Genomic DNA, 21,751 nt, shown 5'->3' on the forward strand with positions numbered 1-21,751 from the left:
AAAGATCCAGTGGATTTATTCTACGAGTGACACAAGAGACGAAAACGACAAGGCTGAAACATAAAACAAACCACAACTAAATATTAGTTGCTGTTCGGCGTGTCGGCGACCATGATAAAAATCCGAGTTTACGGCTTAGGAATACCACAAAGAGTTAAATAACGCTAGAAAATGTGGCAACGTCGGGAAATAAGGCCAAGAAAATCCTGTCAGAAGTGCTTACGAGACCTCGGAGGAAGGTCGGTCCTAATGGATCAAAGTGAAGACAGAAATACGTCGGCGCGCAATCGGATGTGATCATTTCCTGCCGCTTCACGGTTCAAATGAAACATTTGAAACAAGATTCTACGCACATAAAAAGAAAACTGCAATCTAGAGCTTTTAGCATCCAATGTCACTTGAATTCTAACAATTTTATGAGGAAGTTGAAGAGCTACGTACTAGATTCAAGTCTGTTGAGTGAGCATCACGCAAACTCGATGAGGTATTTTTCACTGTTTGTTTTGTACAAGAGGTTAGTGTGACGTGAACACACACGAACGCGCAACAAGAAAAAAAAGGTTCTCGAACCGGATTTGACCGGCTAACTTTTTGCAAGCGCGTATCTCGGCATTTGTTCCCACGGCAAAATTCACAACGGGGTGTGTGAACCCTGCGGAGACCCGTCGGAAATGCGACCCCCTGTCATAATAAATATTTCGATGGGGCGTACCTGGAAAGGTCGGAGTGGAAAAAGTCTCTCGGTCAACAAAATGCTAAGACATTTTGGGAGCGGAGGAGCACACCTTTGCGTTTTTGGCCCTCGGAAGGAAGGTGAAGGTGGACTTCAGAGGAAAGAGCCCACGTCCAAATCGACGAAGCGCTGAGCATCCGAGCCGAAGGAGCGGGCGTCGTCGTGAGGGCGGCGCCGCTTCTGGTGCAACTTGTCGTGATGCCTCAGATTGGACTTGCTGGAGAAGCTTCTGCCGCACACCGGGCAGGCAAACGGTTTCTCCTTGCTGTGGATCCTGCGGTGGCACACCAGCTGCGCCGAGACGCGGAAGGCCTTGCCGCATTCCGAGCACTGGTAGCGCTTGGGCTCCGTGTGGATGCGGCGGTGGTTCTTGAGGGCCATCAGGTTGGAGAAATCCTTGCGGCAAACGGCGCAGGAGAAGGAGCCCGTCTTGTGGCTGTTTTTGTGGTTGAGGAGCGAGCCGGCGTGGCGGTACACGCGGCCGCAGTGCTCGCACACGTGGCTCTTCTCCGCCCGCTCGGGACGCCGGGACCAAGGTTCGGTCCATGCGGGGTCGCCGAGCTCGGGTTCGCCCAAGTCGCCCCGACAGCGATCCTTGGAGTGCGCCTCCACGTGGCTTTGGAGGTGCGCCAGCAGACAGAAGGTCTTGCCGCATTGGGGACAGCAATGGCGCCTCATCTGAGAGTGGATCTGCAGCGTCAGGGGGTCCGGGAAGGTCTGCAGACAAAGGCCGCAGTGGTGGAGGTTTTCAGAGTGGCTCTTCTTGTGGTTGAGGAGGGAGCCGGCGTGGCGGTACGAGCGCCCGCACAGGTCGCACCTGCGGTGGACAATTTGGGATCTATCACGCGCACGTCACATGGACCAAGATCGTCATTCATTGGCGGCGAGCAAGCATCAACACAGATGCTATAGCTTCATGTTTGCTTTCAACATTTAGCTCGTGGCAGATGTGCACATACCACCATGATGTCCCTGATCCACTGGTGAAAAGGACGCAGATACTCTCCTATGCAGAAAGAGCTTAATGTATGTCTGTGTCTTTTGTGTTGTCTCACGTTATTTGTTATCTTATTTTTTGTTGTTGTTCTGACCTCAAGATGGCGCCGGGAGAGTGGATGCCTTTACAGCAGCTCCTGTATTTTGTTTTTCTACTTCTTCCTTTCCTTTCCACTTATTTTCATCACTTTGCTGCTGTGAAATGTCAATTTCTCCACTGCGAGACTAATGTAATCAAATCTAAGCTATTTTTTCAGCAGTGCCTAGCAAACTGCTCACGGCTAAGTTGTCAACAAACAGGCGGCGGCGGCGGAAAAGCAAAATGACTCACGTGAAGCACTTGTCCGGGCTTTCTCCCGCCAAAACGCCGTCACCTCCCCAACCCCGACGGCAGCGGTGCCTCTTGAGTCCGGACCTCCCTCGGAAGCTCTTCCCGCACGCCGTGCAGCTAAAGCGTCCGCCCGCGCGGATGTGCACCTTTTGATGGTTGCGCAGGACGCTGGCGAGGCGGAAGGCCTTCCCGCAGATGAGGCAGACGTATTTCTTCTTCTGCGTGTGGATGCGCGTGTGGTTGCGCAATGCCATGGGGTTGCTGAAGGGCTTGGCGCAGAAGGTGCAGGAGAAGTGGCCCGTTTTGTGTGTGTTCTTGTGGTTCAGGAGCGAGCCGGCGTGCCGGTAGCTACGCTGGCAAATGTTGCAGGAGAACACGCGTTCCTCTTCGGAGCTCCTCAAGCTCCTCCCGCCGCCCTTCGGCGAGTCGGTGCAAACGTGAGCAGACAGCTGGCGTTTCCCCCCGAAGGTCTTTGCGCACTTTTGGCAAGAATACTCGCGGCAGCGGGCGAAATGCGCGCGCAGGTGATTCTTCAAGGCCAGCTGATTGTCGTAAGCTTTGCTGCAGAGCGAACAGGAATACTCGCCGCTTTTGTGGGACTTTTTGTGGTTGACCAGACTGCCGGCGTGGCGATATGTACGCCCGCACTGCTCGCAGGCAAAGGGTCGAATGTCGCCCGTCTGCGCGCCACCGTCGTCCTCGGCTTCCGACTTGTTCACCTGCATCCGAGATTGGATCTGGTTGTTAAGCTCTTGGATCTTGGCTCGGTTCACCTTGTGCCTCCTGAGGTGGATCAAAAGCTGCTTTTGGATTTTGAAGGCTTTGCCGCACTCGGGGCAGGCGTGCCTGGAATGGAGAGATGAGTAATAGGGTCAACGGCGAGTCGGCGGAATTCTCTCGTTTTAGTTAGCGCGCCTCATGTGGAGGTGTACCCTCACATTTGGATTTTGCCCTTTTTTACTGGCACTTTCACAAATCCCCACAACTGGAAAGCCTCCTTGGAAACCAGTGGTGGGTCGTTTAGGCTAGCAAAGCCGGCCTAGAACTACTGAAGGCCTAGGAGTGACATGCACGGTCCGCCACAGTGGGAAATATACCCACGTTGAAGGATTACGTCGCCCGCAAAATGGCTGTACAATATTTTTTCCCCCAAATGTAAAATAGACAATCGTCGTTGTCAGAGTACGTTACCTTTTCACGTCGAAGTGGGACCTCTGGTGGTTTTTCAGAGCCAACAAGTTGTAAAATCGTTTCTGGCACACGGCGCACTTGAACACTCCGGTTTTGTGAGACTTCTTGTGGTTGAGGAGGGAAGCCGAGTGCCTGTACGAGCGGCCGCACTGATCGCATCTGTGCTGGCGATCCTCGCCGTCGCTCTGGCCTTGGTGCTGCGAGAGCTTTGCCTTGATTTTCATTTCCTCGCCAGGTTCTGTCGCTACTTCTTCTTCTTCCTTCTTTGCGATGCAGATGTGGCTCTCCAGATGGCGGGAGCCGGCGCAGGAGGTTCCGCAGCGGCCGCAAATGATACTTTGAGTCTCGTGGCTGCCTCCCGGTTCCTCGCCGCCATCTTCTCCATGCTTGACGTGCACCAGTTGATGGGTGGCTAAGGCCTGCCTGCTGGCGAAGCTTTCTCCGCAGGTACTGCAGATCATCATTTCCCCCAGCTCGTCCTCTTTGGCCTCCTCTGTCGGGGACGTGGACGAGGGTCCCGAGCCAACGGCGGCGCATTGGGACTGTGCATGTCCTCCGAGATGGCTCCGGAGGGCTTGCATGCTGCTGTAACTGTTCCCACAAACGGAACACTGAAAAAGATCACCGTCGTCATCGTCTTCGGCGTTGCCGTTCAGGTGCTCCCCGCTCACGTCTCCTCTGAAGCTGCACTCAAACAAATTGTGCCCATCCGCATCTTCTGCTTGGTGAAAGTGCGGGAGGGTGTCCGTAAAGCTCCCGTTGGTGTGGTGGCCCTCGACCGCATGCAGGTGGCAGGCGTGGGCCACGATTCCGCCGATGTCTGCAAAAGTGTCGCCGCAGTCGGCGCACATGTGCCTCGGCATCGGGTGATCGGCGCGAGTTAGCAGCGCGCTCGAGTCCGGAAGACGGCGGTACACGGCGCCGTTCTCCTGATCAACGCCGGGCGCGAGATGAGCACCGTCCTCCTCCTCGTCATCCCGTCTTGAGGAGAACAACAACCCCTGCTGGTTGGCGGTACTAAACTGCTCCAGCGGGGTCAGCCAACGGCCATCTTCGAACGATGTTTTGTGACCTTTGTGTAGGCGAAGGTGACTCTTGAGCGCGGCCAGGTGGGGATACTTTTTCCTGCAGATGGAGCAGTGGTAAATCCCCACCTGATGCGAGCGCTTGTGATTGATGAGGCTCCCGGAGTGGCGGTAGCTCTTGCCACAAATCGGACACTTGAAGGGACGCTCTTCGGAATCGGCCACGCGAGCGTCGTCCGTGTCGGCGGCCTGACTGAGAATTCTGGGACCCGTGAGTGGCAGTTGTCCCTGAGAGTAGCTTGAAGATGACGTTTGGTTCAGCAAGCAGTTGGAATACACGTGACCGTTGGCGCTAACGCTTCCCTGCGTCTGATCGAAGCCTTGCCGATGATTGGGAGACGTCAAAGAAGGAACCGGATTGACGTCAGGCGTGTAAAAGTCGCTTTCGGGCCAAGTCACGCTTTTGTACGTCATACCGTGGCTCTGCGCCGCGGCGCCCCCACGCAGGCCGAAGGACGGCGACGAAGAGTTATGCACACGGATGTGCTCCTGGAAGTCCTCTTCACTTGGGAACACAACCTGACATAAATGGCAGAAGTTGAGGGGGCCGTCTGGGCTCTGGGGGGGAAACTGCTCCAGTGTGGAATTGGCGTCCAAGCCAAATGTTGAGCTACTTCCTCCACCGCCGCTTCTGTCCTTGTGTGTCCTCTGGTGGCTATAGAGCCCCGCCATGTTGTTGAAGAGTTTGAAACATACGGTGCACTCAAACATTCCTACCTGATGGCTCTTTTTGTGGTTGTTCAAACTTCGGAGGTGAATGTACGTCTTGTCGCACAGGTTGCATTTGAACGGTCGCTCGTCATCCAGTATGTCACGCGCCGGGTCGTCGGCGGCTCGGTTTTCACTTTGAATCCCCACGGGCGACCGGTTGCTCCATTGATCTTCCGCGATTTCATGCGGGGCTTCAAAGTCCACTTCCGGCTTGTTGGCTTGCGAGGGACGGTGAACCCGCTGGTGCGTCGCCAGCTGCGTTGCCAGGCGGAAAGCCTTGCCACATTGGGAACAGGTATACTTCTTGCGCGCCGTGTGACTCCGCATGTGACTTTTCAAAGCCAAAGCGTTGGAATTTTCTTTGCCGCATAAGTGGCACTCAAACCACCCCACGTCGTGAGCCTTTTTGTGATTGGCGAGGCTGCCGGCGTGCCGGTAGCCCCGTCCGCATTCGTCACATTTGTATTTGCGCTCCTCCTCTTGCTCCAGGTGACCGTTTGTGTGCTCGACCAGCGCGGCCATGTCAGGACACATCAGCCCGCACTGTTTGCACGGGAAATCTGCGGTCCGTGCCAAGTCATGCGTCGCCATGACGATGAGGACCAAAATACACACACCGGATATAAAGTGAATGCAAGAGGGTGATACATGAGATGCCTTCCTTGTTCATTCACAACGAAGAACGGTTGTTTCAGTCCATTAGCGGTCCAAAGAGCAGAGGACGAATCCAGACTAAGGGGAAACAAAACACAGATTAATCGTTTATATTCATTTAAATTCTTTACAGACTTCAAACCTCAGCGGTGACTTATCTTAAAAGCTGGTGCAGCGGTTCTTTCACTTTTTGTCATTTGACTGATGAAGAAACTATATTGACGACATAGAAAATGAGCCTCTCATTCCCAGCTCCTTCATCAATTTAGAGGGGTTTTATAGGAGTTTTTTCGTTAACTATGCAGGTTACTGTTCATTTATTTCAGCATCAGCAACAACAAAACTAAATGGTCATGAGGGAATACATGAAGTGACACTTTGCACTTGCACAGACTAATTCGATTAGCTGTGTCAATAAACCAGGACATCAACGCCCTTTTCCCCCTTCTTTGACAACACAGTCGCTAAAGTAACGCAGAAGACGTTTCCAGGTAACTTTACACTTTTCTAACGGTGTAGAAACTCGCGCAGGAGCATTTGTTGCGCGAATTATTGGCAACGTTAGCGGCGCGACATGCTAGCATTGTCTGAGCTAGCAAAACAAACATTGCAGCAAAAGAGACAGGAAGCACAACGATATCAAGTGTGGAAAACTTAATACCTCCAATTCGACGCGACGTCAATGACAGTGGACGTACGCCTTCTCGTTAGCCAATTAAAGATCTTATTTTGCGATGCTGCCCAAAGGGACTCTCTTCTTTCAATTGTCTCATTCTTCTTCCCATTCCCAGTTGCACACTGGCCTTGTTGCTAAGGAACAGGAAATGTGCATCCGCTAAATATGTCCCCCCCCGGAGAATGACTACATGTACTCCCTTCAGAATCATAGTCATCAATATAATGTTCGTAACGCCCGATTGTGAATCTATAATTTATATTCAGCATGTTTTCAAGAAATAATTTTGTTTTACTACATCAAAGTATGGTGTTGTTCAAACTGCGCAGTGTTTCAATGCTAGTAGTTTTACTATTTCAGACCTGGAAGCACTGCTGTCCAACAATCACATTTTCCAGATGTTTAAAATTCCCAAATTACTAGTGGTACATTGGAATATTGATCAATAATTATACAAAAAAAATGACGAGACGGCGTATTGTAAACACAACTTGCTTCACTCTTGCATTATGTCGTCAGTACGGTCCTAGCGCCGTCCACACCCATCCATCAGTCAGCCAGTTCAAATGTAACACTGAGTCCGACAACAAATGTCGTCGTGTGGGGAGTCGTCTTTTCCATTTATTTCTTCCAAGCACTATCAACCCTTTCATGATCTGCTTCAGGTGAGGCTGTCACTCGATCGTTAAATATAATTTAAAAAATAAAAATTAACAGAGAGAAACCGACGCCGCGTCGAGCAAAATAGGTGCAGGCGGTCCTAAAGCCAGCCATTTTGAGTTGAATTTAAATTAGCAAGCCAGCTAACGAGGGCGCGACGTGCACGTAAAGTCAAGAATGTTGACACGGTTACGTTCACATCTCACCACGGACACTAAAAACGAAATGTGGTGGTGTCGGGCAAATAAATAAATGTATAAATAAATAATATTTACATTGATGTCTTGACATCGCCGACTTCCTCTGTCACTGTGGCGTTTAGCTTATTGTCCCTAAGGTCCTAATGCCAGCAATGTTGTAATATTTGTCCATGCACAGGTCGTAATTCCACGTGAGGAATAAGAAGTGGCTGCAACGCCTGCTTGCTGTCAAATAAACCATCCCGTGAATTGTTCTGAGACACTGATTTTTTTTGCCATCCATTCTCTACATGTGCAAAGGGAAATGCTCCAGTTTTGGATGATCCGGTGAAAAAATGATCTTGTATCAACTCAAAATAATATGATGCGTGTCCAGCTTTCTGAATCAGCGATGTACAGTACAGGCAGAACAATGAAATGGTCTTCCAGGAGGTGGCGGAAGGATTATGTACCTGTTGCTTGTAATAATAGCCGTCTGTACTCAAACTGAAGTACAGGTACTTCAGTACCTGTACTTCAGGTACTACTTGTAGTACCTGTACAGGTACTACAAGAAGCTCCGGTAAAACCTGTACTCATTCAACTCCACCGAAAAGTACAGAATCTGAAAGTACAAAAGTAAAAACGAATTTTCGTTGTCCACTAGAGGTACGGTTAATCGCAAATGAATCAATTCTCAAATGAATGAATGAATATCTGTTATTGATTGGCACACCCTGTTTTTACATTGAAAGAAGCATTTCAACTTCTCAACAGTAAATATGATGTGATATCTGTTGTCCACAGACTGATTATCAGTGTGTCGAATCCAAGGGAAAGATTTGCTCTTGCTTTGGAAAACATCTTTAAAACGAGAGATGGCTTCATCCCCGCAGGATGGCAACGCACCTCCTACGGAGCAACACAGCCCCCCAGGGCAAGATGAGGATGGCCAACAAGAGGAGGTGGCGCAGAGCGACGTGCTAGTAAAGAAACGAGGCAGGGGGCGACCCCCAAAAGCCAAAGTTTCCCCCGAGTGCCCGTCCTGCGGCGAGTCCTTTGGGAGCGCGGCGGCGCTGCGCGACCACAAGCTGTCGGCGCACGCCAAGGATCCTCTGCAACATTCCCACGCGTGTTCTCAGTGCCAAAAGATCTTCTCCGGCAAGGCCCAGCTCTCCAAGCACGAGAGCAGCCACTCGGCCCAGCGGCCCTTCCAGTGCCCCGACTGCCACAAGGCGTACAAGACGCCCACCGAGCTGCGCAACCACAGCCGCTCGCACACGGGCGAGAAACCGTTTGTGTGTGCCGAGTGCGGCAAGGCCTTCATGCAGGCCATCTGCCTGCGGATCCACATGACGCAGCACAACGGCGAGCGGCCCTATTCCTGCCGCCAGTGCTCCAAAAGCTACCCCACCTTGTCCAAACTCAAGGTGCACACGCGCTCTCACACCGGCGAGAAGCCGTACTTTTGCGGCGAGTGCGGCAAGAGCTTCGCCGACCCCTCTGTGTTCCGGAAGCACAGACGAAACCACCAGGGCCACCGGCCGTACGCCTGCAAGGACTGCGGCAAAACCTACACGGAGGTGAAGGACCTGAAGAACCACGAGCGCTCGCACACCGGGGAGAAACCCTTCCTGTGCTCCGAGTGCGGTAAAGCCTTCTCCCGCTCGTCGTCGTTGGTGTGCCACCAGCGCATCCACTCCCAGAAGAAGCCCTACCAGTGCGAGCAGTGCGGGAAAGGCTTCACGCAGCTCTCGTCCTACCAGTCTCATCTGCGCACGCACTCGGGCGAGAAGCCCTTCCTGTGCCCGCAGTGCGGCAAGATGTTCTCCGACCCGTCCAGTTTCCGCCGGCACCAGCGAGCCCACCTGGGATTCAAGCCCTACCCGTGCGACAAGTGCTCCAAACGATTCCGACAGCCGGCCGATCTGGCCATGCACGAACGGGTCCACTCTGGTGAGCGACCTTACAAGTGTGAAAGTTGTGACAAGGCCTTCGTGGCGTCGTGGGACCTGCGGCGGCATTTGCTGGTCCACACGGGCCTGCGGCCTTTCTCCTGCAGCGAGTGCGAGAAGTCGTTCGCAGAGCGCTCCAGCCTCAACAAGCACCGCCGCGTGCACTCGGGGGAGCGCCCCTTCAAATGCGACGAGTGCTTCAAGTCCTTCGTGGTGTCCTCGAGCCTGCGCAAACACCAGCGGACGCACTTAACCGGGCGAGCAAGGGACGAGGACGCTCCGTCGCAGTTCTCCTGCGCTCAGTGCCAGGCCACCTTCGTCACGTGGGATGAAGTCCGGGCGCACGAGAACCTCCACGTCCAGCCGTCCTCGCACATCTGCTCCGCCTGCCAGGCGGAGTTCTCGGAGGCGGCGGAGCTGCGGGAGCACGAGAAGCAGCATCCCATGCCCGGGCCTCACATGTGTGCCACCTGCGGCAAAGGTTTCCTGAACCGGGTCGGCCTGCGCAGGCACCAGAAGATCCACTCCAATACTAAACCTCAACTCTGCCCCCACTGCGGAAAAGCCTTCCGGTTCCCCACCTACCTCCAGAGGCACTTACGGACTCACGTGGCTTCCTCGCGGTCCGACCTGAACATTATCCACACTGACCTGCTGCCCTTGCCCCCCAGCCACCCGCTGCCCGCCGAGGCCACTCTTCACACTCTGCCAGAGTGCCTGATCAAGGAGGAAGGACTTTAAAATTCATTCGTGGCCGTCAACTGACAGTTCTTGGGACCAATGTGGAGAGGGGAATCCAACATGTATGCTGGATTCATGTGGAATTAAGATTGAACAAGTGTGGGAAGAATATTAGTGTTTGCTTAATGACAATTGAGACTGAAGTTTTACTTTTGACATCAGAAAATTAAATAGCTCTCCTCGCCTACATGCAACCATTGAATGCAGCGTAAGAAACGTTAGACTCTCTTCCTTCATTAGAAAAAAAGTAAATTCCTAAATTATATGGGTCCGGAGTTATGAGCTTGAAATAAGGCCGGCTGTACAAAATACAATACAATACAATACATACATAATAATTTACATAGCGCTTTAACAACAGCTGAAGCTGTAGAAAAGCACTAGCATGGACAAAAGGCAAATGCTGCCCCCTTGAGAAAGGAAAAAAAAACATTGCCAGAGGTCTGACCAGCACTTTATCAATACCCCCCACCCTGACCCCTCCTGCAGAAAAGGCAAAACCTGAACAAATACGGGAATGGTCACGTTTCCAAAAGGTGTCCAGTTACATAAAGTGCTTAACTTTTTTTGGTATTATTGTCTTCATTTTTGGGGGCTTATCCAAAGAATATATGCATTGTTTAGTATTGCCCATGCGGGAACATTTGACTGTGTACTGACATCAACCTCAAGAAAAGAAAACTTGTCATACCAAGAGAAATAAAATATTTGTATTAAGCACACCCGAGAGTTGTTGGTCGTCCTTTTCCCACCTGAAGAACAAGCACGCTTGTACTGATCAAGATTGTCTTTTAATTTTACCACGTGGGCTAGAAAAAGACACATTTAAATCTTCTACCGTGTCTATAAGTTGTCATTCATAACGAACGAGCAGTGTCGTTGATTTTAAGTCTGTATCACATACCGTACAGTGCACAAAAGCAATTCACACAGTGGACTCACCAAAGGAATTGCGGCTCGTCAGCACTTTGCGTGTATGCGCATCAAAGTGATGGGGAGTAAAGGTTCTGCTGACTTTTAATCATGATGGTCTTCCTGTTGCTCTGCTTCATCGTGTACAGCAAGACCGCGCCGGCATCTGTCAGAGACTGTCGGGGGGGCGCGTTAGGGAGTCATTGCAGCAGGAAATATTTTAGCAGCTTGCAACAATAGCTGGAAGTACTCTAGTTTCGACATTGCTGCACGCTTGAAGAATTTCACGCAAAAAAAGTGTTCGTTGGAAGTATTTTTGGAGTAAGTGTTGTCACAGAAAGCTCATGAAAGTATGTGGTCCTTTCATCCTTCCATTTTTCTGTATATGAAAACATGTGGGCACACTTGCCCCATGTGTTTTGATGTCATTTACCTGTGAGTCGGAGGCGACAGATTTAGCCTGGAAAGGATGGAAAAAAAAGGTCACCTGACATGAAGCCTTAAGAAAATCCATATGAACAAAAAAAAAAAAGAACTGACCCTGGTGAAGTTAAAGATGTTGTTGTAAATAGGCTCCATGGTGATGACCCACTCCTTGTACGTTTGTCTTTCCTCGGCGCTGCGGTTGTGCCCTCTGAAGCCACACGGGAAGCACACGTGACGTGAGGAGGGGGGGAACGACACGGCTGTGGTCCAAGCTCGCTGTACTTACATGGCTCTTTCGATGAGCTTCATCTGCTGCTCGCTCTCACGCCGGGCGTCCAGGAAGCGGCCTCGGACAGCCAGAGCGGCGCTGGCCTGCGACGAGTTGAGCTGAATGATGGGCAGCGACAGGGAGGTCAGCGCCGCCAAGCTGAGGAGGAGGAAGAGAGAAGCATTTTTTTGTTGCTCTGAGCGGTGGCGATTTCGGAAAACGATGCGGATGCTCAAGTCACGTGACGACTTCACCTTTCATGAGTGACATTTCGGGTGACGGTGAACACACGTAGCATCATCTGTCCGTTTTTCGGCATGTATCGGATTTGCAGCTGGATGGACACGGTGCTGCCGGACAGGGGCGGCGGCGTCGCTGCAAGATTGATTAAGACATTAAAATGAAGGCTTTTTTTCTATCGAAAGGAAGATATTTCCCAGATTATTTTTTTCTTTTATGCCAACAACAGATTTTACACCGTTGAAAAATGGGTGAATTTATTCTCATTCATTTGCCAACACTTTTTTCCATTATATGGTATTTGTTTATTTACCCTGACAACACTTTTCTTGGCAACACAAACCAGTTTTGCAACTTCACCTTGAATGTACGGTGCTGATTGGTTGTTGCCAAAAGCCCTTTTGTGACTTTGACTTCTACTCAGAGTCAACTTAGGCATCACTGTGACTCCCCTTTTAGTTTGTTGTTGACCTTTTTTTGATCTGGCACCATGTTGAAATTTCCCATCCATTCTAAAAAGAATTCCTAACTCAGCATTACTTAATCAGCTTCTCTTACCGTCGCTCTCATTGGCCACAAACTGGAAGGTGATCTCCTTTTCAAGGTGCACATTTCCCACCTTCCTTACCGCTTTGTGTCCCGCCTCCTTCTCTCCTCTCATTCTCCTGTTGAACATCATTGACACCCGTGAATTATTTTTAGCATAGCATTATTGTCAGACAAACATGAACTCATTCACTGCCAGACGATGTGCACAAACGTATCCACTCCAGTGCCAGGGTTTTTCTCATTTTCACTCAAATTACAGGAGCCACATAATATTGAGTTTTAGGACGACATAAACATTCGATTCTTCTTTCATCAGAAAAAAATAGAGTTAAGACGCCTTATCTTACAGTGAGTTGGGCACCATCAATGTGACGGTGCACTTGGTGGCGATGGTGTTGTTCTCAATGATCTGCTCAAACTCGGACTGGAGCATCGTGGGATTCACGACCACCACCTGATGGTCAAGGACACAATCGTGAAAAAAATGGGATGTAAAAAGAATCCGATGAGAATGGTTTACTTTTCCTCCCGTGCGATCGGCAAGTCTTCCCAGCTCATCCAGCCTGCAGTCCGTTCCCTCAATAGAGAGGACTGACACGGTCACACTAGTAAAAGGGGCACAATTGACTGTCGATCATCAGATCTAAAACAAAAATGAAAATGCACACTGATGGCTAATGATTTGGGAATGACCCCTGATTGGCAGCCTCTTCGCCCAATTCCTGGTAGAAGATTGTGGACGAGAGAAGCGTGCGTGCGCCATTGTCCTCCGCTTCCAGATTCCCCAATGTGGTGTTGGCCTTCCCGTCTGTGCAGATGATCACCTTTTCAGAGGTAAAGTTCACATGACTGGTTCGATTTAGTTAAAAATACGTCATTTGGGTGCGGACAATGGCATACCTTGGAGCCCGGATGCCTGGAGGCCATGGTGATGGCGACGAGAGCCGCCGGGCCCAGCGCTGTGATGCCTACCGCGGATAAGCTTGAACGCAACAAGAACGTCAAATTCTGCAGTAACTGTCCGTCTATTTAGCATTCGCACACCAAGACTGATTTGAAAGGATGCTCCTTGTACCTGCTGACTTGCTCATGCAGGAATTTTTTTGTGTGCGAAAGCGGCGCCGGAGTGGTGAAAAAAGACGCCGCTGTTCTGAGATTGCCACTGTCCGTCAGTTCGTCACCACTCAGGACGCGTGAAGGGAAATCTCCGCATCCGTGTACTGTCACCTACAACGCAGAATTTTGCGTGGTGGTGGTGGACTCTCTTGAAATTTGTATTAAACTGTACCTCATAGTTGAAGGTGATGAGCCCCACGGGTGTGTCAGGCTGTTTTTTGCTCAGCTTTTGAACACAGAGTAAAACAGCTTCCTGGACAAACTGGAATCAACACAATCACTTAATCTTCCACAAAACAATGTGTTGTGAAATAGCTCGATGGATTAGCCGTTGCAACTTTGCAGAGCCTCTCACCTCCAGCCGTGATCTGTGGATGGACTCCTCCCCTGTAAACATCTTGACAAGACAAGATCATAATCACAATCTGTGCCGCCAGCTAACCTGTCGGTCCCTTTGGGTGTTGCAGTGCACCTGAGAAGTGATGCTCATGGAGGCTGAAATGTCGATGCAAAAGATGAGAAGAGGTTGCGAGGCCCTCGGGCAGTTTTCGGCTGGGCTCAGCACGAACAGTCCGTGTTCCAAACCGGCACTCTGGGCGCCGCTCTGCTCGGGCGAGTCGCAGAAGTAACAACCCTGACACTGCAGCTAAAGAAGAGGTCACGTGACATCCATTAGATGATTGACTGCTCTACCATTGCTCTCTAAGCTTTGCCTACCAGGTTGTCATAAGTCCAGTCCAGCACGGAGCCACAGCGAGAGCAGGAAGCCGGTTTTCCCTCCGTGTGCTGCACTGGAAAAACCACAAGGATCATCATTATGCGCCAATCAGATTTTTTGGCCACGACATTCATCAAGGCAGCATGAATATGCCAGCACTGTTTTTGATTGGGCTAGTTTTGCGCCTGTCATGGGCAGCATTTTCACAGGATCGCTTTGTTCAGCGGAAATGTCAGTGGCTGGAAGGATGCATGGCTTGAGGAGCCCGCGAAAAGAAGATCAGTGCAGAGCACCGATGCGTATGTGGAACTTCCGCGGCTTGGAATTGAAGCGGATTTACGTCCGGGAGATGTCAAAGAAATTGTTTTCGTTTTTTTTTCGTGCTCCACAACGAGACTATTAAAGGCTAATCCAATGCATAGCAGTTTATTGACCTTTCTCAGAGAGCAGCTTTCCCAAACTGACAAGGATCACGTTGGGGTTCCCTGACAGCGGCCTTTTATCTTCTGTGTCTACGGTGGAACGCAGATGGGAAAAGTACTGACTTGAGTACAACTGTGGTTATGTGGCCATGTGACACAAGGTGATCAAGGGATGGCGATGAGGATACCTGGAGGTGGCGTGGCTGGATCCGAGCTCAGGAGATTTTTTTCTGTGGTGGTAGAAGTGGGTAGAAGCACCAAATATTCTGGCGTGTTCTTCATTAAGGAAGGACGAGGAGGACGGAGAGGGGCTGAGGGGGTCGCGTATCACAAATCTCAAATGAGCTTTTTTGTTTTTGTTTGTATTTGATTTTTTTGCCGTCTTTGCTTACGTGTCACCTGGCCAGGTGCATTTCCACTGAGTTTGGCGCCTTCCGGTGAAACCGATGCGCTGTTTGGGGACCACGGCGACTCGACGATGTTGTCATAAGGACACGGCTGGCTGGAAGAAGGCGAGTGGCTGCTTGCCGCGGGTCTCAGGTGGGGAGGAAGCAAAGCTACGGGAAAGCCAGACACAGTACGCATTGATCCCGAGCAACCAGAACTTGAAAACAAGCCGTGCTGTTACCTGTCTTTCGGGTGGGCGTGAGCTGCTTGGGAGAATCACTCTCAACGTCGACATTGTCATAGAAAATGGACGTTGAAGACGGTCGCCCTTTGCTCTTGCGCGCCCGCTGGCTGATCTTGGGGGGCGACTCGTCCACCTTGGTGGCTTTAATCTCAAGGGGCGGAGGAGGGGGCGCTCTGACGGGACGGGCCCAGCTGACGGGAGGGAGAAGCGCTGCGAGGAATGCAAATACCAGAGATTGCGCCTTTGTGTTCCTTTTGAGGCCGTCAAGCCCGCATGACTCACATGGAAGGCTTTTTAGGCGAGCTTATCGCCGAGAAAACATTTATTACCAAAGGATGACAGAAAAGGTTGTTTCATCATACTTGACCAAGAAACAAATGTAGCCTTGGTCAGCGTACTTCATACATCAAAAAGGGTGCAGGAAGTGCTTAAGATTGAATTGTCTGTGTCTTCTGTGTTGTCACATTACTGTTTATTTTGTTTTTATTTTTGTGGCTGCCTCTACAGCAGCTCTGTATTTTGTTTTTCTACTTCTTTCTTTCCTTTCTTCTTCCTTTCATCACATTACTGTTGTGTAATGTAAATTTCTCCATTGCGAGACTAATAAAGGCTAATCAAATCCAATCCAAGGATACACGGTTGTCATTCTTACATTTTATATTCCACCAAGGATGTAGTAGGTGAGTATATGAACAAACACAAGACTGGGAAAGTATCTGGGAAAAGTTTTTGTGTTGTAATCTGCGAAACTACGTCAATCGGAAAGCCATTGTAAGGATGGCCAAGAGTCTTGCATTGTGGCTTCAAAGCGTGATGATCAATTCCACGTATCCGCATGAAATGACCCAGCGCCGTTTGCAGTTTTACGTTGACTCAACAAGAAAATGATTGAAACCGTTTATGAAACTGGCAATTTATCAATCGAAATGAAATGACTCATCCACTTTGCTCATTTGTGTGAATGGAGAGCTCGAGCCTATCCTGCAGCCGATTACGGAGCTCATTTGAATAACTGCGATGACATCATTTGACGCGCAGGAAAATGAACACACAAGCCGTGAGACTCCGAGGAGGGGGGCTGTTAGGGTTTAGCGAAACATCTTGACATTAATTCAACGACAACCGTAACGTCCATGGGAAAAAACTGTTTTTCCAAACACTATTTTGGAAGATTTTTCTTATTTTAATGAAACCCGAACGCTGTACGACGATATGACATTCTTAACGATACACTGAATGCAACCTCAGCCGGGTACAGGTGATGGCAACAACCCGCTTGCACTGCCCCTAAGAGTAAGAAACACCCATTTCACATCCCACCTGAGCGTTTGAAGGCTTGCTGCTGGTTGTCCTTTAGTGGAGGGACGTAGACAAAACCGCAAGCAAATTCCATGGCAATACAGCAGGCCTGGTCGTTGGAAGGACAAGGCTTGAGCAGAATCTGCAATCGAAGCCGACGCTTGTGTGTATTTACTCACGGACAGTGAAGCAAGCAATGGCAAGCGATGGCAGACATGGGCGCTTACAAAAGCCTTTCCGAGCGTGGCATGGGTTTATCCGTGATGTCATTTCCAGACATCTCATCGGACCGGTTGGGCGGCTGGCGGAGTCGTCGCCGTCACCGCTCGGAGATTTCTGAAACACTTGCGACAAATGCAGCGCCTCCGCCAGTCACATTTGCACGCATTGTATCAAGAAGCAGGAGTGGATTGGAAAGACGTGTTTTTATTTGGGGGAAAAAACTCAGTGCACGCCCCCAAACGCCATCACCTTCAACACCCAAACGTGCATTGTCAAGTACCGTGGGATAGATGTGAACTGTCATCAGAAAAAAATAGAAATAAAATAAAACCTTGCACCCAGAGTCAAGTTGCCAAGAAAAATGACAAGCATGCCTGATGATCATGCAAAGATTGACAATTTTAGATTTCCCTCCTTGTTTTGTGGCAGTTTGGGAAACCATGTTCAGCAGTAAACATCGACCTCGTGAATAGGCTGAGCTGGAGCCCGACTGGCAAACATGCCCGTTGTTGTTTTTCATCAATGAATTGATTTTACCAAAGGGCTCCAAGTTCTCTCTGTTCATTTCACACCAAAGCTATTTGTGCTTCAGGACATTATAGTTGAGGAAAAGCAACGTCACTGGACGAGTTCGACATAATTTGCCGGGTAGAAGCCCTCCTTCCCTCCGCTCAGGACCCCGCGGCACCAGCCCTGGTCGTCCTCCTCCTCGACCTTCAGGAACTCTTCACCTGGCAACACAACCAGCATCGCATCAATAACAACTGTGAAGAACATTATTAACGCAGTCTACCGAACTGAAATTGGCCAAATTTACCTGCTTTAAAGGAGAGCTCATCACCTTCCTCCCCCGCGTAGTCGTACAAGGCTCGAACCTTCACCCCTCCGATCATCACTCTAATAAGAAAGTCATAAGAATCAGGAGGTATCAAAATGTCACTTTGGGGGACCGAGGTAACTCACGGTCGGCCTTCTTTGCCTTTCTGCTCTCTCTTCTTTCGTTTCAGCTTTTTTACCGGTGGCACCCACTCCTGAACAAAAACGTCAGGGTGGGCGAATAAGACTTGACTCACAAACTCGTCTCCAGGGCTCAATATGGTATGGATTCTGTACCTGGATCTTTGGCCAGTTGGTGATCATGCCGGGCCCGTGATTGTTCTTCCACCATTTGAGGTCCTCCTGCTCGTTGATGGCCATCAGAGTTTGATGGAGTTCATTGTAAACTTCCTTCACACTGACGACAACACACACAAACACACACGTTGGTTTGTAAAAAGGGAACAAATCAAAGTCAGGAGATGGTCGTCTTGGCACCTGTCGTTATTGGTGACATCGAGGTGTCTGTGGATGGACAGGAAGGCCTGTTTCAAGAAGCTGATGCGTTTCCTCTCCTCTTCCTGCGACTGCTCAAAAATGACCTCCATCTCCTCCATGTAGCGCGGCGTGTAGCTGGTGACGTCCTCCAGGAGTTTCTCGTAGCGCTCGCGAGCCTATGGAGAGGCGTTTTTGCAGTCACTCACATATAATATCCCCTAAGTACACCATTTGCCTTATTTGCTTGACATGATGCTCCCATCCTGCGCTTCACAAACACGGAGCAGTCCAATGACAAGGCATGTCCAAATATGGGAAGCTCGCGGAGGAAAGATTCAAGGTTAAAGGACATTGTTTGGACAAGAAAGTAGCAAGCCTGAATAAACACAAGCATGTGCGCCGGGACAGCAAAACTTTCTTGCAGTAGAAGTGAAACCTGGATGAGATCATTAAAAGTTAAAAAAATAAAATGCTCTGAGAAGTAACTGGTCATCCAGAAAAATCACCTTTTCTTTGGCGACTGTGGACAGTTCTCTGGCCTGCATCACCTTCTGCTTTTTCTCTGGACTCCAATTTTCAGCGTCGTTAGCTTGTTTTTCTTTGTCCATGGCGCTCTGCTCCTTCTGACAGCACTTGTGGTACATAGCCCGGGCCTTCTCCAGCTGTTTTACACAAACACAAACACAAGTGCTTATAAACACCCAAACGAAACAAAATTATCCAAACACGCACAACAATTTTCCAGTCTAAATAATCCATCGCAAAGTATAAACGACAGTGCTCGCTGCGGTTCCAAAAGCGCTTTGATCGTACTTGCTCCATCACAGGCCGCGATGTGTACGTAATATGACAACGCGACTCCGGCGCCAGAACGGATAATTGGGTTCTCGTGTAAACATCTGAATGGTGGGAGTTGCACGCAGCCACTGACATCGATGTCAATCATCGCCGAGACATGACTTCTGCTTGGAGAAACATCTGCTTTGTATTGGAAATCCTGAGCTAAGTCGGCGCTCATCAGATCCATATGCCAGATAGTCCGCACCAAGCGAGTGGTCTCGTGGCAAACAGGATGCGACCTCTCACCAAACATCACTTGGTTGAATTGACTCGCTGAGGATTTCAGCATGCCATAAAATGACCATTTTAGGGTGGCGCATTTCGGAACAAGAAACCAAGATTCAGGGTAAGAACCGATTTTGGACCTTGGTCAGCTTCTTGTTCCATGGTTTCTGCACTCGCGAAAAACTGGTGTTGTTGTCGTAGCTTTCCCGAAAGCCGCAGAAAAGTTTCTTGGGAAAGGTTTCCCTCTGCCAGGTCTTGACCCGGACGCCTTCCTCTGCCACGAGAGACTGCGAGATGGACGAGTGGAGGGCGGACAGGCGCTCGGTGGAGGCGAAGAAGCTCTGCCAGGCCGTCATCAGCGAACCGTAGAGCGGCCCTACGGGGGGAACATGACAAATGGAAGGGAAGGAACATGGCCTGCCTCTTGAGGTGAGTCATGGAACCAATAAAGAAGGAATGATCCCCATCTTTCCACTCTAAAGCACATGGCCTCATTTAAAACCCATTAAGGGATTGTTTCGAGGGCTGTGTGCATGTTTGCAACGTTTTTATGTCACTGTGAGTAAGAAACATCGGTTCTGAATTAAGTGGAAATACTTGTAACACGGCTTTACTCTCGTTCTCTTTGCCTTCAAGAGCGAGACAATTAAAAGTGCAACATATTATTTATCCTCCGCGGAGAACAACAAATGACTGCCGATTGGATATCCCCATTGCGAGCATGGCGTACTCACGAGAATCCATGATGGCCTTCCACTTGCTGCTCCATTGGCTGAGCTCTTGGGCGTACTGCCTTTCCACCCTGGCCCTCTCCGTGAAGCAGGCCACCAGGTCATTGCAGGTCCGGTAGGACTGCTGGGTTCTGTGCACCGTGGGTACGTAATTCCCCGGCTAGAAGAGGGCACGTGGCGTTCGTCATATGGGAGTTTTGACGGCCGGTTGCAAGTCTTACCATCCAGAAACTGCGCCTGGCCACGTCTTGAGTCGGTTCTTGGGGGAGGCTCGCCATGGCGGTGCCTTGTCGAGCTGTGGCTGTTAGGCAAGATTGAGTTGCTGGGCCGTTTAACGCACATTTCAATCAAGGGAAGGCAATTTTCTGTTGGCTCAGCCACGCCAGCGATTATCATGCAACTGGTTGGACGCCTCGACTGTGTCATTCGAGACGAGTCTGTTGTAAACGGAGCCGTTCAGCGGGACTGTTGTCGGCAGAAGGGAACGGACAAGCTTTTGAGTTGAGCACAAAGCTGTTAACTTGATTGCGGGAAATGGAAAAGGTGAGCAAGCGCTGCAGGTTATTACATACTTTCTGCCATCTAGTGGGAGTGCATTTCAATGTTCTACACTGTACAATGTGAGCGTAGAGAGGGGAACAAACAGATTTTTGGTTGAAGGATAGAAATTGGTGGCTCGTACCTTTCAGTCGGCACACATTTTGAATGACTACTTTAAGAAATGTCATCCAAAACGAACAACTTGTTATTTATAGCGCTCTCAGGTCGGATAAGTGTCCCTGTGGCAGACGGGAATTCACAAAGGAGGGGCTGGGATTGAGGATTGCAGCGGCAGGAATAGAACAGCTGCTCCTGCATTCTTCCCCAAAAATAAACAGCAGTGAAAGGTCATCTTTCCCTTTGCTCCCACCAATGCACGGAGCCACGCTTGCTGCTTTGAAGCGCCGAATGGAATCAAAGGAAACTGCACTCAGTGGCAGACCACCGGTTTTTCTGATAACATCCTGATCCTTTTCGTTCGTGACAAAGCAGAGGCAAACAAGGACAGAGGGAGCCCAAAGCATAGGCGCTTTAAAGTGTCGCATTGTCAGCCACAAGTTCACGCACTGACGAGTGACGTTTATTGTATTTTACTTCAGTTTTTAAAAGTCTGCCCCGACTGGCTGCAGTCGGACTAGTACTTAGGAGCGGCATGCCGCTCACGAGTGCCTCATTGTTGGCCCCAAACTAATTTTACAAGAGGCAGTGTTTGAAAAGGGGTTTTGTATTCTTTAGAGTGCCTCGTTGCGCAGTGGATAAGCATCGGGATGACTCAGTGGAACATAGGTCTAGGCACCGCAGGCTTTAAGTGACTATGTTTTCATGAAGCTACATGTAGGGATCAAGTGCAGAAGGCTTCTCTATGTTCATGTCTATTTTGGGGTTAAGTCGTCATCGGCGGCAGCCTTAAAAAAAAAAGAGACAGACAGGAATAAGACACACAAAAGCCGTGATAAGAGAACAGAGCGGGTGATCCAAAAACAAAGCCAAGGTGGAAGCAGAGCACTCAGTCACAGCCACAAGCACTTACATGTTTGTGAATCACCAGTGATAACTCAAGTGAGCAGCGCTTGTTACCCAGGGCTCGCACCCCCACCCACCCGCAATGACCCTCACTTCAAGTTAGACACGCACACATCTTATTAGGAGTCAAATCGGTCTTACCTTGAAGCTTTACTTCTTTTCTTCCCGTTACCCCCCCTCACTTGAAGTCCATCCCCTTGTTTCTCTTGACTATCACTTGTGGAGTCTCACGGGATACCCCCCGGACAGCCCCCAACCTATCCAGAGCTGCACTTGCCCCTCCTTCTGTCACTCTCTATATGGTGCTAAGGGGATGCTCTGCTGTCATTTTGACCTGTGTCAATTGGTGCGACATCATGTGAG

General features: G+C 50.0%; 4 protein-coding genes across 8 annotated transcripts; 1 reads left to right on the forward strand and 3 right to left on the reverse strand.

Annotated features, from left to right (window-relative positions):
* Positions 1-5,638, reverse strand: znf646 (zinc finger protein 646). The gene is made up of 3 exons (XM_089014699.1): positions 3,252-5,638; positions 2,061-2,906; positions 1-1,550 (listed from the first exon to the last, which is right to left on the reverse strand). Exons 1-3 carry the CDS (start codon positions 5,636-5,638, stop codon positions 827-829), a joined length of 3,957 nt encoding a protein of 1,318 aa, XP_088870825.1. The 3' UTR covers positions 1-826.
* A 1-nt stretch (position 5,639) lies between these two features.
* On the reverse strand, positions 5,640-16,869 carry LOC148887730 (circularly permutated Ras protein 1). Of its 5 annotated transcripts, none has more exons than XM_089014703.1 (21): positions 16,515-16,868; positions 15,192-15,404; positions 14,956-15,120; positions 14,752-14,874; positions 14,576-14,653; positions 14,141-14,214; positions 13,896-14,069; positions 13,779-13,820; positions 13,596-13,685; positions 13,383-13,534; positions 13,208-13,289; positions 13,001-13,131; positions 12,828-12,912; positions 12,655-12,761; positions 12,317-12,423; positions 11,773-11,893; positions 11,537-11,677; positions 11,365-11,458; positions 11,258-11,284; positions 10,855-11,000; positions 5,640-5,779 (listed from the first exon to the last, which is right to left on the reverse strand). In XM_089014703.1, the coding sequence occupies exons 1-20, from the start codon at positions 16,585-16,587 to the stop codon at positions 10,896-10,898; spliced, it is 2,184 nt and encodes a 727-aa protein (XP_088870829.1). In that variant the 5' UTR covers positions 16,588-16,868; the 3' UTR covers positions 5,640-5,779; positions 10,855-10,895. The 5 variants fall into 5 exon arrangements, with proteins under 5 accessions (XP_088870829.1, XP_088870828.1, XP_088870830.1 ...); XM_089014702.1 differs by lacking the exon at positions 5,640-5,779 and having other exon boundaries at positions 10,865-11,000; positions 16,515-16,602; positions 16,673-16,867; XM_089014704.1 differs by lacking the exon at positions 5,640-5,779 and having other exon boundaries at positions 10,865-11,000; positions 16,515-16,635; positions 16,721-16,853.
* On the forward strand, positions 6,840-9,913 carry znf668 (zinc finger protein 668). The gene is made up of 2 exons (XM_089014707.1): positions 6,840-7,042; positions 8,024-9,913. The coding sequence occupies exon 2, from the start codon at positions 8,095-8,097 to the stop codon at positions 9,910-9,912; it is 1,818 nt and encodes a 605-aa protein (XP_088870833.1). The 5' UTR covers positions 6,840-7,042; positions 8,024-8,094; the 3' UTR covers position 9,913.
* A 30-nt stretch (positions 16,870-16,899) lies between the features above and the next one.
* Positions 16,900-21,640, reverse strand: LOC148887732 (protein kinase C and casein kinase II substrate protein 3). Its single transcript, XM_089014719.1, has 10 exons — positions 21,530-21,640; positions 20,047-20,126; positions 19,829-19,985; positions 19,235-19,470; positions 18,536-18,691; positions 18,030-18,205; positions 17,829-17,949; positions 17,679-17,746; positions 17,533-17,612; positions 16,900-17,446 (listed from the first exon to the last, which is right to left on the reverse strand). The coding sequence occupies exons 2-10, from the start codon at positions 20,101-20,103 to the stop codon at positions 17,334-17,336; spliced, it is 1,164 nt and encodes a 387-aa protein (XP_088870845.1). The 5' UTR covers positions 20,104-20,126; positions 21,530-21,640; the 3' UTR covers positions 16,900-17,333.
* Between the last annotated feature and the right edge of the window lie 111 nt (positions 21,641-21,751).

This window comes from Hippocampus bargibanti, linkage group LG15, assembly GCF_051943395.1.
Source record: "Hippocampus bargibanti isolate YZ-2025 linkage group LG15, ASM5194339v1, whole genome shotgun sequence".
NCBI lineage: Eukaryota > Metazoa > Chordata > Actinopteri > Syngnathiformes > Syngnathidae > Hippocampus > Hippocampus bargibanti.

Excerpts from the sequence above, each read along its gene's own strand:
- LOC148887732 (XM_089014719.1), bottom strand. The coding sequence starts at position 20,103 with ATGGCGAGCCTCCCCCAAGAACCGACTCAAGACGTGGCCAGGCGCAGT. Across the intron at positions 17,613-17,678 it reads AAAGGCAAAGAAGGCCGACC|AGTGATGATCGGAGGGGTGA; the intron begins GTGAGTTACCTC and ends CTTTCTTATTAG. Across the intron at positions 17,447-17,532 it reads TGAGCTCTCCTTTAAAGCAG|GTGAAGAGTTCCTGAAGGTC; the intron begins GTAAATTTGGCC and ends TTGTGTTGCCAG.
- znf668 (XM_089014707.1), top strand. The coding sequence starts at position 8,095 with ATGGCTTCATCCCCGCAGGATGGCAACGCACCTCCTACGGAGCAACAC.
- LOC148887730 (XM_089014703.1), bottom strand. The coding sequence starts at position 16,587 with ATGGAATTTGCTTGCGGTTTTGTCTACGTCCCTCCACTAAAGGACAAC. Across the intron at positions 15,121-15,191 it reads CACGCCCACCCGAAAGACAG|CTTTGCTTCCTCCCCACCTG; the intron begins GTAACAGCACGG and ends GCTTTCCCGTAG. Across the intron at positions 13,290-13,382 it reads CTGCATGAGCAAGTCAGCAG|CTTATCCGCGGTAGGCATCA; the intron begins GTACAAGGAGCA and ends GTTGCGTTCAAG.
- znf646 (XM_089014699.1), bottom strand. The coding sequence starts at position 5,638 with ATGGCGACGCATGACTTGGCACGGACCGCAGATTTCCCGTGCAAACAG. Across the intron at positions 2,907-3,251 it reads TCCCACTTCGACGTGAAAAG|GCACGCCTGCCCCGAGTGCG; the intron begins GTAACGTACTCT and ends TCTCCATTCCAG. Across the intron at positions 1,551-2,060 it reads AGCCCGGACAAGTGCTTCAC|GTGCGACCTGTGCGGGCGCT; the intron begins GTGAGTCATTTT and ends TGTCCACCGCAG.